At 35.6% G+C, this 18679-nt stretch overlaps 1 protein-coding gene across 1 annotated transcript in view; it reads left to right on the top strand.

The window, feature by feature from the left end:
• The window catches only part of LOC113107417 (BDNF/NT-3 growth factors receptor), a 40216-nt gene that overhangs the window by 6576 nt on the left and 14961 nt on the right, over nt 1–18679 (top strand). Inside the window, exons 8-12 of the mRNA XM_026269910.1 lie at nt 601–900; nt 1012–1038; nt 1232–1243; nt 1331–1368; nt 2975–3074. Coding sequence (XP_026125695.1) covers nt 601–900; nt 1012–1038; nt 1232–1243; nt 1331–1368; nt 2975–3074 — 477 coding nt within the window. The remainder of the gene's footprint in view (nt 1–600; nt 901–1011; nt 1039–1231; nt 1244–1330; nt 1369–2974; nt 3075–18679) is intronic.

Genomic DNA, 18679 nt, shown 5'->3' with positions numbered 1-18679 from the left:
ATTTTTTTATACACACTTACTGTTTTTTGAAAAAGAAGTCTCTTATGTTTCACAAGGCTGCATTCATTTGTTTAAAAAAACAAGAATATCATGAAATATTATTGCAATTTATAATAAGTGTTTTCCATATGAGTATTATTGTAAAATGTAATGTATTCCTGTGATCAAAGCTGACTTTTCCGCATCATTCCTCCAGTCTTCAGTGTCACATGATCTTCAGAAATCACTCTAATATACTGATTTGCTGCTCATGAAATAGTTTTTTTTTTTTTTTTTTTTTTATGGAAACCATTTTTTCTTTGATAGATAAAACTGTGCGTTTTTTTTTTTTTTTTTTTTTTAATGCCTATTTTCAGTAAATATCCATAGTGGATATTATTTAATTATTTATTCATTTTACTTTAATAGAGCCAAAAATCCTGTTTTCTGTTATTTTTAATTTTAATATATTCATTAGCAACAAGAGGTTCCTCAAATTTATTCTTTAATCAGCTAATAATGCATTTCAGGTATTCAAGTTGAATTCTTCTTATTGAAATGCATCACTGGTTTATCATTATTAATGCTGTGTTTATCTGTGCCATATATTTGGGATGCCAGTTCGACCTGTAATCAGCAAGCTGATGGATGCGATCTCAGACCACCACTGGTGCATTCCCTTCAGCCTGTCTGGCAACCCAGAGCCGAAACTGAGCTGGTTATTAAACGACAAACCCATTGAGGAGGGCCCCTTTATCCGCACCATGATCCACGATTACTCCGAGGGCGAGTACCACGGGTGCTTACACCTGGACAGTCCCACACACATCAACAATGGAAAATACACACTGCTGGCCAGTAATAAATTCGGAAAGGACAGCATGGCGGTATTTGCGCATTTCATGCACGAGCCTTGGAACGGTGAGCTGAAATTTGCACGCAACCGAATCAAAACAATGACAGTAAATGTGAATGTAACGGTGTCTGAAAAAAGTTGCTTTGTTTGTTTTCTGTCCTGTGTTTGTCCATCAGAATCAGTTACTGATCCGCTGTATTATGGTGAGTCGCTTTTAAGAGTTCATCATCAAATTATAGAATAATCTCAATAGTTATCATAGTCATAGTTCACAAAAAATTTAGATTGTGACATCATTTATTTGCCATTTTAAACCCACAAGACTTATTTAGTCATTAAAAGTCATTTAAAAGTCATTAAACAGTTTCTTCTTCTGTTTGTCTTTTTCTTTTGGAGATCCCACTACAGGTATGAACAGAACACACATGAACATGCACATTATAGGTCTGTAGTCTAAAAGCACATGTATCTTAGTGTTTCCTCTCTTTCTAACAGATGACACTCCTATTGGACCGCCTGAGGACAAAGTCGCTGTGAGTAAAATTCAGTTATTTGTGCAGTTTCTGTTGAGTTTTTCCACGTCGGTTACGGTTGTATGCAGTATGATTCTACACACAGTGCGAAGTGGAGCGCCTAAAACCCATTATCCGGGGTAAAGTCATTATTACACACACCCTAAAGTAGCTTGTTCCTCTTATAAAATGACAGCAATATAACAAATGACACCGATTTTCTAAAATAGTTACTTTTATTAATATTAATAATTGGATTCAATTCCACTAAGCTGTTTGTGTTTGGCAAACAATGGAGCGTCTAGCCACTTTGATATAAAATGTGTGTTCAGTGGTGTACGTTTATCATCATTTTACAACAGCTTCCAAATGTATTGCATCAAAATTCACAATCTAAGCTATAATAATTAATAAAAGTAATAATATATTTTATTACATCACACTTGTACAAATGGATCCTAAAGTTAAAAAGCAAGGCAACATGACACATTCAGATTTTGAAGTCTTCTCAGTGTTGCCTTAATGATTATACTAAGTAACCCTACTTTATTTTGCCAATTTGAAAATAATTTGTTAAAAAAATAAAAATAAAATATTTTTCAGTTAAAAAAAAAAATTCAGTTAGTAAAGTTGATTTATTGTTTTAATGTGTGTGTGTGTGTGTGTATGAGTGTGTGTGTGTGTATATATATATATATATATATATATATATATATATATATATATTTATACACACCCACACACACACACACACACACACACAAACCTCAATAATGGTGACAGTCAACAAATGTAGAAAGAAAGCCCTTTATAACTCAATGAATAACTAACTAAATAATTACAAAACAAGATGTTTAAATAAAGTCAGCAAACAGCATTTATTCTTATCATTTTACTCATGCTGCAGTGCATTCTGGGAACTCACAAACCCTTAACATTTCAACCAGCATGAAATTCTGTTGGTCTGACAAGAGTTTTTATGTAGAAAATCATGTTTCTTATAGCATTTGGTATACTGAAAATGTTTCTTTTTTTTTTACAATGTATAAAGAGATTTCTGTCATGACAACTCTTTGTGTATTTAGCATAAATGGCCATTATATTTCGTTTATTCTTGGAGTAATAAATCCACAGACATGCTGCTGTAAACGTAGAAATATTGCACATGAAATAACTCCCATATATAACCTAGATGAAATCACCCCGTATCAGGTCTATACAGGTGGAGCTGGGGAGGTGGAGGGTCCTGAGGCGCACTGCGACTGTTTCAGCAAGCATTCGTCCAGTATTTGAATGCTGAGCAGCTCATTGACTGCTGATGCGAAAGAAACCAATCAGCTGCTCCATGTGAATAGACATGTGGTTATATCAGACTGAGTTAGAAACTACTGGCTAGGGCAATCTAGACCTTCATGACAAAACTTTTATTTATTAAGCCATATGTTTATGAACTCTAGACTCCCAACCAGTTTTAAGCACAGTAAACCCTGAAAACCCATAAACTAATAACCTGTGTAAGAGAAAATTGTCACAAAAACCTTAAGGAAAAGTTATTTTACTCTCAGAGTGCACCCAACCGTGCGTGAAGCTTTGAATGCTGGTTGAAGACTCTTCGTTCTGCTCGTAGGTGTACGTGGTCGTGGGAATTGCGGCGGTCACATTCACAGGCTTCATCTTGATGCTCGTCATTCTGAAGTTTGGACGCAACTCAAAGTTTGGAATCAAAGGTAAGCACCTCTCAGCTCTACGCGGCTCTGCCAAAGCTTCATTACGGACTGTAGCTCTGGAAAGACGCATTGTTCTGGGCAGAATAAGTGGGCTTTCTTTTGTGATAAAGAGGAATGCTGAAGGAAGGCTGTGCTTCGACTCTAATGAGCTCTACTAATTACTAATGTACACCTAATCTACTATAACATGTTTCTCATAGAGAGAATAGTGCACACTAATATCCAATCATCTTTATTAACTGTCGATGACTATCTTTCATTCTTATTTGTCTCTGCCAATGGTTTGTGCCATGCGTCTTGACTAAATTACTTCTCAGGGAATAAACATGTGGATTGTGTTAATGAGGGGTGACTGTTTCCCTGAGTATTTATTTATTTTTTATTTTTTTGAAGATATGCACATTTTCTTGAGAAATTTATGAAAGTGAATTATGAAAGTGCGGTTGTTGCTGTCGTAATGCTAGTAATCAAACCATTGCTGTGCAGTGCAGAACATGCTCTGAGAAGTTTCTGTTTTATCTCTATGTGGTTGCTAGGTTGTTTGAGTGGTTGCTAGGGGATTACATACTAGCCTGGTCACTAGATATGGCTTGGGTCGCTCATTTAATAGAAAATTATTATTATTATTACCCGTTTCTTCATCCAACAGGCAGAAATTGTAAGCTAAATTGCTAAAAGTAATTGCACTTGAAACGTAATTGCACTTTGATTTCAACAAATTCCACATTTATTTGTATCTGTGATGCATGAAGATTTACACACAAAAGTTTAATACTGTTAATGAAATGTCATTGTCTATGGTCAATAGTGTTGCAATGTATAAAGCACGGCTCACACAAATGTCACTTTCTGTTGGTCAACACACAAAATTCCCAGATTGCATGGATTCCTAATGAAATGACTGAATTTCATCCTCCAATGACTGTATAGGCCATTTATAATTTCCCTGAAATACAACCCATAGGTTTACTACGTAAATGATAGCCCCTACCGACAGCAAGACATGCCAGAGAAACGTTCATATTAATGCACTGTGCTCTCTCTATCTTTATTAGGATTTAGGATTTATCTAGTTTGATTGATAGAGCATTATGTTCCAGCAGCGCAACCATCATGGGTCCGATCTTAGGAAACACATGTGCTGATAAAATGGATAGCTTGAATGTACTATGCATAAACAAATGTAAATTTGTAACATTTGAAATTGTAACAATGGTGGGTAAGAGACGGTGTAAAAAGTCAGTACATCATATTTAAACAAATCCACATTTTGATGACAGCAATGACAGTCACACGTCGTTTCGTGACGACACACAATACGACACTGCCGTTATTTTTACAACATCGGAAGTATAGGTCATAATAAACACATACAAGTTGTTTTTTGGAGGAGGGCATTCTGGGATGTTAAATGTGACCACATCTTTAGGGATTTGTTCAAATCAGTAATTTACTAATTAACCTCTGTAGCAGAATTTTCATTTTGACGCTTGAATGTTAAGCCGACTGGTCTTTTTTTTTTTTTTTTTTTTACTTGAACGAGTGTTTGCGTTTGTCAGTTAGTCAGTTGGTCTGAGTGAGAGCATGTGATTGTTTTTGTGGTTTCTCTGAGAGGAAGTGTCGAGTTAGACGTCCCGAGGGGCTTATTTTCGCACAGTGGTCTTGAGTGTGTGAAAGCACCTCCTTGGTTGTCCACAAGGACGAAATACACAATTATTACCTATATGAAGGTTTCCTACTAAATGTCTATATTGCTTTGGTTCTAATCATGCTTTCAATGCTCTTATTTATAATTTTTCTACATTAAAATGATATCATAAGGATCCGAATTTGAGTGTAAACGTTCTAGATTTTAGATCCCAGATTTCCAGTGTGTTTCCACTGTAGATGCACACACAAATGCAGCGTCTCACAGTAGTTTATAGAAAAGAGAGAGGAGAGGAAGTGGAGTGGGAATGAAGGAGATGAAATTGTAGCCCTCAGGTTCAGGAAGTGAGGTTGTCTGCAAAGATGCAGTGCTTCATCTCCCTGACACACACACACACACACACACACACAGAGAGAGTCAGCAACCTTCTGCTTATCAATGATTCAGAGGGCAGGTATCAGTTTTCTCTGGTTTGGACGAATCAAAAAAATCAATAAAGCTTGTCAAGGTCAGAAGTATCATCAGTCATGGACTCGTGGCCTTTGGTTAACAAAACTAAAGGTGCACCTCAACCACTATCCCACAATTCTCCTCTCTCCACCATCAGACGAGAAGCTTTTTATAGGAATGTTTCTGCAGGCGCTTTAATACTTTGAACTCAACTTTAACTGACCAAGAACATGTTATAATATGTAATAGTATAATAATGTTATAATAATGTATTTACTGTATAATATAAGTATTTAGGGCAAGGCTTTGCATTGGAAAAACAAAAAGTTCAAGCACACTCTTTTTTTTCACATACAGCCATGCAGCCACATGTGGAAGGTTTATCGTTATCGTGAAGTGTTGCCGGAATTAATTTTATTGGTAACCTAGAAGAGCAAGTCCAACTTTCCCCACTGTAAATTCTGCCACAAAACATAACGGTTACTATGGTGTGAGTAGATTATGTGTAAACTTTAAAAATGTACTATTTGTTGATATGTATAATAGTAATTGCCATGAGATTGTGCTGGCATGAACACCACTACAATATGAATTTAAAGCTAAACTAACACATTTTTATACAGAAGTCATTTAATTGCTTTAACCAAAAAAAAAAAAAAAAAAAAAAAAAAAAAAAAAACAAGCTGTAAAATTCTGAATTCAAAGCATTTAATACTCTTGCCTTATAGACTTCCATTAAGACTTGGCATTACAGTAAAATCTGTTTTTTTCTTGCTTTTACAAACTGAAGCATGAGTCAAAATGAATGTCTGTGATAGAGCTTTCCTTCTTTTGAGTGCAGAACATTGCTTTAAGAAACGCAAAATACTAGATCTCTCATCTTGTAACTGTAAAACAAACATGATCTTAAACTACCATGACTCAGTGTCACTGATCTATAGAGGCAGTGGATGTTGGATGTATTAATCCAGCCATCGGGTCAAGGTCACATTAAAGAGTTTCTGAGTGCATTGTTGCTTCATTATTGGGAAGAGAGCATTCGATATTCAGGCGCATTCAAGCGCATGTCAGTTATGGGATGGGCAAGGTGGTAATGGCCTTTATAATGTCAATATACATTCAATAACACAATTTAACAATGATAAATGAGATGCACATTATTGTTTAAATCCAAAAGATTTTATAATGAGACTTTTACAATGAAAGCAATTTCTGCCAAGGTTTTATCAGTACCATGTACTATATTAATTTATTTCTTTGCAAAACTATATCCAACTTTACAAAATGACCATACATATTAGAAGCAGTGTTATTTTAGTATTATTGTTATATGATTTAAATATTTAATTTCATGTAATATATAATAATTTCGTTTTGCGTCAATATTTTTTAGTTTTCATTAGAATAGCTTAATTATTATTATTATTTTTTTTTTTTTTTGGTGTGTGCTTTTGTCATTTTTATTAGTTTGTTTCAATATTTCTCTTTAGAGTTCATTTTTATTCCATTTGTAGTTTTAGTACTTTTAATTTAATACTTTTAAAATCAGTTTATTTCTGTTCATTTCCTTTGTTCATTTAAGTTATTATTATTATATATTTTTTTAATTTAAGTTTTTAATCTCATATGAACATAACATAAACATTTTTTTTTTTTAAGAAAACAAGCAGTGATTCATAATTATTTTTGACAGGCACAAAGCTGCCGATTGATTGTAACATATTTAGTTTGCCTGCAATTATTCTTCTACTTTACATGATCAAATCATTCCCTTAGCATTCATTACTATGTGATTACAACATAGTAATTACAACATATAAGTACATGTATGCTTGTAATCATACTTTTTAACAATTACTATATTATTAGTAACTTGTTTTATGAATAACGGGCACTGTAAAATAAAGATTTGCCTTGTTTTTCCCATTATTTTTATTAAGTTCATATAAAATCAGTTTGAATGTCATTATATTGCTAGTGGTATGTTGGTCAGGAAAGGGTTAAATGAATCATTTGCCCTTATTAGGCCCTTTAAAAACTGTCATTACTGAGCGGCAACTTCCGGCTGTCAATCAAAGTGCATCGGCTCTTCAAGCATGTGTGTGTGTGTGTGTGTGTGAAGAGCTTGGGGGTGAAACTGCCTTCCCACCACATGCACTGTTGCCATAGTTACAAGCGTCATAGTTACTCTGTTCCAACGATGAATCATTCTCACAGAGCATGAATCATCATTAACTGAGATCACACGCACAGACATTCACTTGTGTAACATGCACATCACACATAAATGTACGTGCTACAGTTATATATTTGTACCAGTAAATGCAGGTACATAAGAAGGGTCGTTTGGTGAATACGCAACACTATGAATATGAATATGCTTCAGGATGTCTTTATTACTGAGAGATCCTGTGCTGTCTTTCTCTCCGGCTAGAGATCATTGGGATAGTACAACCAAAATACATCAATAAAGCATAAAATATTTTTCATGAAGTTGACACATAAGATGCATAAACCTGGGGAAAAGATGTACCTTTCAGTACAGATCAGTTTGTTCAGTTCAAGTGTTTGCTCCATAACATTTTAACCATTAACTCCCTCCAGGGACAATTATGCCTGTTTCAAAATGGTAAGCGTAATCTAGCTAGTGGGCACTTAAATGTCATAAATGTTATGTGACATAATAAATATTTATGGGCTCTTCCCCAACACACAGTTTTAAGATTTCAATTTGTCCACCACAAGCAACTGTAGTTTCAAGCTTTGTTCACTAAAACACTTTACAATAGGTTTGCTTCATTTGTTAACATTAGTTAACCACAGTAGTTAACATGAACTAATGAAAAATACTAATTTATTGAATACTTATTTAATGGTCTTGAGCTAACATGAACAACCAATGAGTAGTACTTTATTAATTAACGTAAACAAGGATGAATATCTTCTATAACATTGCTAATATAAGTTAATGCATTAATTACCGTTAACTAATGAACCTTAATAGTGAACCTTAATGAACCGGATAAAAAATATTAACTATAATGTATGGCGGCAGCACTTTGACCTCGGTGCAGTAATATCATCACTCCTGAAAACTCCTCACGCTGGTTGTATTGACAGAAGTTAGAGGGAGAGAGTGATTTCAGGAGTGATGATATTACTGCACCGAGGTCGAAAGGGCTCTTCCGCCATACGTTATAGTTTGTTATTTTTTTACCCGCTTAGAAAATCGCCACGTTTTATTTTGTCACCATTCTTACTTGTGTAACTACTCCTGTAACCGTCTTTAAACAGGGAAACATGGAAGTGTTTGGTGGCTTCTAAATTCATCCCTGTTTGGATCTTAAGGAATGAATGGTGCTAAGCTAAACGCTAGCATGGCAGCACCGCATGCTACGGCGATTGAGTGCATACACTGAGACAGGAGAGGTATGTATCAACTTGTCTAATTTGAGGGAAGAACATAGTGGAAGATGAAAAAACGTTGTGTGTTCCTTTAAATCTAAATAGAAATGTAAAAACAACTGAAATTTTACAACAATAAAAACAGACACTTTATTTTAAGGGCCAGTTCTCGCTATTAACAAACCATTAACTAGGACTTAATAAACAGTTGTTACAGATAGTTTTTAAGTTTAGGTATTGGGTACATTATATGGTCATGCAGAATATGTGCTACATAAAGTCTAAAGTGTTATCATAAAAACGAATAAAAATTATTAAATGTGAACAAAATAAATGAATAGATAAAAATAAAAGCTAGTTCAAAATTATGAACACCATAATAATACGGTATTTTCCGGACTATAAGTCACACTTTTTTTCATAGTTTGGCTGGTCCTGCGACTTTAGTCAGGTGCGACTTATTTTTCAAAATTAATTTGACATGAACCAAGAGAAATGAACTAACAGAAAACATTAAGCAACATTAGAGCGCCCTCTCGCTGCTGTAGACGGTAATGTTTTCTCTTGGTTCTAAATAAATGCGACTTATAGTCCAGTGTGTCTCATATATGTTTTTTTTGCTCATCATGACGTATTTTTGGACTGATGCGACTTATACTCAGGTGCGACTTATAGTCCGAGAAATACGGTAATAATCATTTTAAATGATCAATGCCTGTTGCGTGATAGCTCTTGTTAAGGTTGGCAGCTGTTTTGTGCTATGTTGAGAAATGTAGGCTGGAATTCGGAGTGTTGTTAGTGCTTGACTAAGTTTATGAGTTTTTTGGCTCATGACGTCATTGTTTCATACTAAAGCAGTAGGTCTAACTCTATCCCTCGTCTGTATGTCCGCCACACTGCTTCTGCCTTTAACCTCTGCATACTAATAACATTCTAGTTTGATTGACATGATGCAATCCGAAAATCTGGAACCGTTTGAAATAATCTTTTTACATTTTTTCCTATTTCTTTTTATTAACTCGTTTATTATTACACATTCCAGCTGCTAATGTTCTATATATATTTTCTTGATTCTTTTCAGATGCTTTATTGTGTTTTTCTGTCTTATTTGTTGGTTTCATTATTTTAGTGTTGTGTTGGTTTTTTATGTTCTGTTGTGTTTTGGCTTCTTTTTAGGTTTTGTTTTATTTCACAATGTTCCCGTCGAGATTGTGGCGAGATAAGAATGACTCAGGTCACACCAGACTGAACTGGACCAAGAATTTGAGGCCAACCTCACCTGCAGCTGCCAAGCCATCTAGCCAATCATACAAAAGCTCTATTTAGACAGGACAGATTCTTATTGGTTGCTGCAGAAGTATGGTTCTCTGTCTAACCCGGTCTGCAGTGGGGGAGCGGTGTGACCTGCTCTGGTACTTTTGCTGGGTGGAATAATTGAGTGAATCCATCAGTGGGTCTGTAAGCTGCTAGAATGTGTGTCAGTGGGCAAATGAACCTGCGATGCTTTAGCACAGATCGCACCCAAATGGAGTTGCTCATAAATGAATCATGCCAGATGGGCCTTTTTCTCACCCTGTTCACACATTTAATAACCAGATATCAAAATGACAGCTGAACCATAAAGATTCGCACACACTGAAAACACACACGCATATGTGCGAAACGAGACAGTGTGCTCATTTTAACAAAACAATGATATGTAAGGGGACAGCGTCCGTCGTCTTCTTTTTATGGTAAAAATTCAGATAAAATAAATTTGTGATATTTTTTGATTGTGTATATTTGTTGGCCTATTAGTATAAACACTATTACTAAAATAATATCAGATGACACTCAGGTTATTCATCTCATTTGAGGCAGGAAATCTGATTTACCAGTTATTAAATAGAGAATATTCTTAAAGGGATAGTACACCCAAACAAATGAAATTTGCTTAAAATTTACTCTGAAGGCATTCAAGCTATAGATAAGTTTGTTGCTTCATCGGATTTGAAGAAATTTAGCATTACATCACATGTTCAACAATGGATCCTGTGCAGTGAATGGGTGCCGTCAGAATGAGAGTCCAAACAGCTGATAAAAACATCACCATAATCCACATGTGATCTACACCAATTAGACATTTTGAACTTTAAATCAGTCATCTATCTATAATATTGCTTTCTTCAGTGAACCAACATGTTGGTGGATTTTGATGTAAGAGGAAAACAGATGACAGCGTTATTATGGTTTATCGATTCATATTTTGGCCAGAAGTTACTGTTTAAAGTTAAAATGCATCAATGATGGACTTGTTTTTTACAAACACTCAGATTTTCGCTTCACTAGATGTTAATTGATGGACTAGAGTGGAGTGGTGTGGATTGCTTGTGGATTATTGTGATGTTTTTATCAGCTGTTTGGACTCTCATTCTGACGGCACCCATTCATTGCTGAGCAAGTGATGCAATGCTACATTTCTCCAAATCTGTTCTGATGAAGAAACAAACTCATTTACATCTTGGAAGGCCTTAGGGTGACTATTTTTTTTTTTTTTTAGGGGTGAACTATTCTTTTTAAGTCAGCATGAAATCACTGTTGCCTTAATTTACTTTAAATAATACATTTTCGGCCACTTACTGTAAATGATTTATCAGTCAAGAAAAAAATGTCCATCACCAGATCTTTTCACATTTCATATGGGAACTTTTTTCACAGTCAAATCTCATTTAATGCAGAAATGCATCACATTATGAAAGTTAAATGGGAAAGAATAATGTTTTAATGTTGATTTTAAATGAAAATAACTGTATTTACATCTTGCATTATTGTTTCATTGTGTGCTTTGCAAAAATTGTATATATTGCTTATCAGTACAAACAAAAGTTTAGACTCACTAACATAAGTGTAAACTGTAGTAAAATTTTACCTGGACATGCACAGCTGCGTTGATGTAAAATTATTTTCTGTTTGTCTTTGTTTGATTTACTGTGTATCGTACATTGCATTGTTATATAACAACTCCAAGTTCATCAGGATTGTAAAGTATGGTATATTATTATTTCTTCAAAAAGAAATTGCAAATCAAATTTAAAGTGTCTGTTTTATCAAAATCTCATGAAAATGAACAAGAGATGGCGGTGCATTAAATAAAATGCATTACTTTAAATAATGCACTGCTGCTGCTCTTATCATTTTTTTAGACAGCCAGACAGAAATGCAGTTCAAAACACACACACACACACACAAAACCATCTCATGTCCCACAGTGAGGTGGAAGAATTTCCTCTCTGTCTCTCTCTGTGTGTGTCTCTCACACAATCACAGATGTGAAGAATGGGAGGAGTAACATCTGAGCACAGAAGCAGTGATTGGCTTGAATACAGAAACTGGAAGGTAAAGCTGGCAGTGTTTCTGAATTTTGGCATCTTGAAAGCTCCCTTGGAAAAGTGAAAAGCTCTTTTGAAATGAGCTTTTTGTCCTATTCAGTTCATTGTGAGTGGACGTTTGTACAAGGCTTGACAATAACACAACCAGCCTCACCACACCAGGGCAGTTTAAGCCGTATTTATCGTTTTGTCAGGAAAAGAGATCAGTGTTATAGATCTGCGCAGTACATCTGTGTATGTTATAAGTTGTAAGGCAGAAATTCACTGTTGCTCATGTTCAGGCTAAATGCATTAAACTGTAGGTCCTGTGCTTGTTGGCTCTACAGACGATATGACTTTTGTGGAGGAAATTATTGCTTTGTGATGGGCTCTTTTGACTGGATACTAAGCAGTATTGGGAAAACTACTTTAAAAGTGTTTATTATATTTTTTTGTGAAAAAAGTACTTACAAAATATGTCTACACTACACTGACATGACATAAGGTGGTGGTATCTTTCAAATGCATAACTAACAATGCTATCGGTTATAATATATTTAGACCCTTTTTTTATATGCGCTTGTCGTTACAAGTTTGAGAAGGTGGTTTGTGCACGTTGCGGTCCTAAATGCACATTATAAATGGCCCAAACTCAGATCAGATTGAGTTACTGAAAACAGGGGATCGTGAGCTGCTCGCGTATAAAATAACATGCTGTGCTCTAAAAACAGAGAGTGCTTTTATTTGGAGACTGATCTCATGACGAAAACGTACCAATAGAAACTTTTTACAAGACGTGAAATACTTGAAATGAAATGAAACTTGTGAAATGCCTTGTACTTTTCGCGACATATTCGATGTGAAATGTCCACCAAAAGAGTATTTGTTTTTTCCCCCCAGAACAGATGAACAGATATATGGTACATTTTTTGTGATGTGTTGTGCGTGTCACCGCAGTTCTGACTGGAAACGTCCGTTGAGTGGTGCTATAACTCTAATGCTCCGTGACGTTTTAAAATAATGTCTAAACCTACCCGATAGTATGAACAAAAGCAAATGTTCATCGTGAGTCATGTTTTTCATGGGATTTGTTCCCAAGGATTCCACATCCGGACACCGGCTGAGCTACGCAGCAATCTTGTTACGTCCAGAAAGCGAAACATATGGAGCTGTAATTATAACTGTGTACGAAAACGATTACAAGTGCTCGCTGTTTTACCGCCTCTAGTGTTCATTTCTGTTAGAAACTGCAGTGATGTGTTCTTATTGAGACGCATTCCACGTCTTACGAAAAAAATTCCCACAGGTGTGTTTTTGTCATGAGAACAATTTGTTTATTCGATGAACACTATTTTGGTTTTATTTCATGCTATTTTTAAGCCTTACTTCTATTCATAGGAAAATAGCTATTTACTGCAATGCTTCCTTGGCAACTAGCTGAAATAAAATTGTATTTATTTTATTTTATTTTATTTTATTTTTTATATATTTATTGAATTTTAAGTAAACCAAATGTTTGTTTCGGTGTGGTTTTAGTTGTTAACTATTATAACTGCTTCAGACCTGCAGCTTCACACCGAAGAGCCAGAAGAATATGGATTTCGAAATGAGTGAGAATTGTGACAGCAGATTTGTGTGACAGAAAGTGTGTTTATAGGACGCTTATCTTTTAATCCAATCTCCTGTATTCTGATTTCAGTCGTAAAATGTGTTGTATTATGTATAAACCTGTTAGGCAGCCCATTAGCCAATCCCTGATGTCATGCATGGCAGTGTTATTTCGATGGTTGCCATCCTCCCTTCTGTTCACAACATCTGTTCTCTCAATATTATTTCCTGAGGGCCACAGTCCCTCCGATGACCCTGTGGAAACGCCCGTCTTATGACAGATGTTTTCTTTTCTTTACCCTGAAAATATCCAAGGGGTCTCGTGTTGATTTAGAAGTTGAGACAAATCTCTCAACAACTCCGAAAAGAGGAGACGTGAAAGAGTCTCAGAAAAATTCTCTAATCTAACTTTTCACCTTTGGACTATGTGGTTACCTTCGACACGGTGAAGACGCTGAGTGATGTGCTCCAGTTTAAACAACACTGGAGGTGACGACACATGCTTAGAAAAGAAAACCATTAGTACTCTCTAACAAGCTTGGTGTAGGGATTCTCCTGCAACATTTCTGTTTGGACAGAAGGATTGTTGATGATTTTAGCAAAGTTTGCTTTCAGATCACCCTGCTGAATTTCTGACCATCTGTGTTTTCATTGGACGTGTTCGTTCAAAGCGAAATGCTCATGGGGGAATGCTGGGCTATGTTTGGAAAAGCATACTACCATACGTTGCTTGCTATTTACTCTCTACTATGTATACTGCTTATAGTTTTATGGATGAGTTTGGGGTTAGTAAGATTTTTTTTTATTTTTTTTTAAATAAATTAATTTATCTATTTACCAACATGTGCGTCCCACAATGCAGTGCATCCAGTGCCATTGTTTTCCATGTGTAATAAATTAACCAGACGTAATATCAGCAACATATCAGCATCACTTGCTGTATTAAACACGCAGTGTGTAAAGGTCATGTGATATACTTCATAGCGTTTCTCATATTGTTTTACAGAACAAATGAGATATATACTTTGCAGTATTTAGTCTGCTAGTATTTCATTATCTGGTCACAGTCCAAGTGTTAAATAGGAGTAAAATCTAATAGCAGAACATATTTTTTAGTTTTCTTATTTTAATTGAATGGGGTATTAGGATAGATTTTCACCTCAGACCAGTGAAAAATGTGAATGCAGCACATGAGAAAGAAGGAGAGAGAGAGTGTTTTCCATTGTCACTTGAACTTCCTGTGACCTTGGGGTCTTCAGAAGAAAGAGGAGCTGGAGTTTTAATGTCACACGAGAGGGTGAGAGCCTTTTCAGTCTTTAAAAATAGCAGCAGGCATTAAAACCGAGAAAAACAATCAATCTCTCTTATTTTTGGGAATGTGATATTTTCCTCCATGTTCTGGCCTGAACGTGTTTCTGAGATCGTTCAGTGCTGGGGTCCCAGTCAGGAATGCTGTGTAACTGAAATCCAATCCTGAAAACAATCCATCCCAAAGCTGTCCTCTTTCAACGCTCTTTCCTTCCCCCCTCATCCGTCATTCCTTCCATCCATCCATCTATCTATCTCTTCTATTAACTCCTCTGATCAATAGATCACTTCCTCTCTGCTAGCAAGAAGAAAATAAGAGTTTAAGAGTGTGCACTGGCTGGGTTCCTTACCGGATAGACACACACACACACACACACACACACACACACACACACACACACACACACACACACAAACACACACACACAGACAGAGCTCTCAATTCAGTCTGAGAGGATCTGTGTGTATTTTGGTCCATCTTCCGAATGTGTATCTGAACCTCCTTATTCAAAACTTTTTCACCTGTTCATGGTGCATGTTGGCATTTTATGCACTATATTTTTTTTTTTATGTATAATTATTATTAGTGTAATGCATAGTGTAATGCAATGCAGTCTAAGGTTAAAAAACATAATTTTCCATATAATGCACATTAATGTTTCTCCTCTATGCCCCACCTTCTGAAACGCATTGTTTTTTCACAAAGCTCATCGTTCTGGAAAAGCGAGGTGTGCTCTTATTGGCCAGCTATCCAATGCGTTGTGAATGCCTCAGGCATGTGATGGAGATGTCACGTTCCTCCTCATACTGTGATGCCGTGTCCCAGGCCAGCAGCACGAGACTCAGTCCAGCTGCTCTGCTCGTACACATCCCATCATTGGTTCTCTTTTAGCAGTTCAGTCAATGTACTATTAGGAGTAACTGGTAACTCTGGATATTGGTTTATTTTGCGTCAGAGGGAGTGTAAGGCACGTTTATAAACCGAATAATTTGTGGATTAGTGCATACTGGAGACAAAAAACATTTCAAATGATTCAGTTTGATGTGGTTCGATCAGTTCACTAAGTAGATCTGGTTAAATAGAAAGTTTTGTTCGCGATCCGTACATCACTAGATTAGACAAAACCAATAAAACCATTACAAATGAGGCATTTGTTGCATCCAGTGGGGACATAATTATAGTCTTTACGCGTTGCGTATCGCACTGCGTAAACATGAAACCATGTCTGCATTTGCGATCTGAGAAACAACAAACAAGGGCTACTCTACACTGCTTAAAACTTGCGTTTGAATCATCATTGGCAAACTATTTAAATATAAATAATGTACTTACAGGCTGTGAATAAAGGTTACGCCTTCTTTCCTTGCATGAAGATTTGGGAACGAGCCATTTTAGGAGGTGTGGACGAGTCTTAACTGTTATAATGAATATCTCTTTGGATTTGATACTTTAGTCTTTGCAACTTTACAGATCTTCTTTAAGCACCAAGAGCTTGTAACACTCCAAAGAGGAAGGAAAAATTGGAATCACATCATATGACCCCTTTAATATACCTCTGATTGTATTATTTTGATAGAAAAAGATCATAAACCTAGGATGGCTTGAGGGTGAGTAAATCATGGGGTAAGTTTCATTTTTGGGTGAACTATCCCTTTAAGAAGCTAAGAGAAGGGCGATATGTTTTTATGAAATGATCAAACCAAGCACTATTCTGTTGGTTCAGCATTCTGTCGCGGCACATTCACATAAAAATCTCTGTGCAGATTCCTATTGAAATGAGAGTTTGACTCAAAAATTCATAAGGTAACCTTTAAGCAAACAATAAATCTCATTTATGACTGAATTAGTCAGTGTGGATAGATTTAGCACTTCCTTCACCAAAAACCCCTCCCCAGTCACTTATGGAAAGTAGGTGGCTTCACTGGACCACAGCTTGTCTTTTCAACAACATAAAGGCTTTGTTTCCCAAATACTTTCCTTTCACTTTATTCCACATTAACTGACAGTCTGGAGGTTTAGTCACAGTGTACGAAAGTGAAAAAAGATGTTTTGATGCCTCATGTTTTGGGACAAAACAACATGTAAAGGCCTTGTACCACAGGCTTGTAGGCCTCACTGTATCCTATTGAAAATAATGCCATTGACATTTTGTGTGTGTTTATTAGTTTTAAGATAATCTATATTCTACTATATGTCTTTTACATTCCTAGCATGAATGTATTTTCATGACTTTTGTCCACAATAGAGCCCAGCAGAAACAAAACCTAAAAGACTAGTTCACCATGGGTTCACTCAAGATTTATATTAGTGCTCTCAAATGATTAATCGTGATTAATCACATATATAATCACATATATATATATATATATATATATATATATTATTACAATAAATGTTTGTATTAATATAACATTTAATTAATATAAATATACATACTGATTATTTATTTTTTTGAATAAAAAAAATGTATAGCCTGAATGCACTGTAAGTTGCTTTGGATAAAAGCGTCTGCTAAATGGAAGTGTAATAAATATATACATGTAAATATTCTCAAAATATATACTGTATGAGTGTGTATTTACATATACATAATAAATCTACACAGTACACATACAGTACATATATTATTAGGACCAAAGCTTTAATTTTGGATGTGATTAATCGCAATTAATCATTTGACAGCTCTAATTTATATTGAAATATATTGTTTCTCTACATACAATCAACAGCTATAATTTGTAGGTTTTTAATTAGATTCATTTGCAATGCTTCGTGGGATTGTAGTGCTTTTTCCCTCACTAAAGCCATTAAGTAGCTTTCTCTTTTTGTTAGATTTTCAAATACAAATTTTTACTTCAAGTAAAACTTTGTAGTGTTGTGATTCACCTTGTATTTGATTCGTTTGGTTTATGAATTATTATGCTTTAAAAAAAACTTTTTTTTTTAAATCCCTTTGGGAAAATTTAATTGGAAACATACTTTAGCGCCACTAAAAAAGTGGGTGGGCACTTACACATACAAACTAAAGTGTACTTCATGCTAAAGACTATTTTGTTTAAAAAATAGACAGGTCCTGCAATACGTCTTGTCCCAAGACTTCAATAAATCAGCTCAGTAAAGAAGCCATTTCATGGGGTATTTACAGTAATAACGTTAAGAGCATATTTTTTTATAAGAACTGAAGCAGGGTTCACTTTAACCCAGTGTAATTGTATTAGATGTATTATCATGTTTGAATAGGACAATTGTGAGTTTAGATCCAAAGAAAGCATCATGTAAATCATTGAGTGTCATGTATCTCAAGAGACCTTCAACATTCAATTAGCCCTTGAGCAGCAGAGAGGATCAATATCTCGGCCTGAGAGTCGTCCGGCCTCGGGCTCATGCGCTGTAATGTCAGGACCCCGGTCACTTGGTCCCTCCTGATTGACTCGTCTTTCGTCTGCTGCATCTCTCTCATTATTCTGCCCTCTTCACCCTCACCAGACTGACCCCTGTCGCTTAACTCCATTTGCAATGATTTTTGCAAAGAAACAAGTACTTAAACCAAAGGTCAATCAATCAAACGCATGTAATGCCTCTGCGTGTCGATAAAATTATAGAAATATAGACTTTAAAATTAGTTCAATTATGTAAAACCTGAAAAACTTTGGGTGTGTAATGTTATTGCTGTTTTCATGTTTATTAATGTTAGTTCATGTAATGCAGGGCTTCAAAAACAAAATCATTGAAAAGCCCCATTGCCATTGGACTGCATAAGCCCTGCTGAAACGCTGCTCACCCAATCAAATTCAAGAACCAGAACTGTCTTGTTGGCAGTGGGTCCAACATTTGCTCC

This window comes from Carassius auratus, chromosome 8 (assembly GCF_003368295.1).
Source record: "Carassius auratus strain Wakin chromosome 8, ASM336829v1, whole genome shotgun sequence".
Taxonomy (NCBI): Eukaryota; Metazoa; Chordata; class Actinopteri; order Cypriniformes; family Cyprinidae; genus Carassius; species Carassius auratus.
The sequence above is the reverse complement of the archived record's forward strand: the minus strand, read 5'-3'. Positions and strand labels throughout refer to the sequence as shown.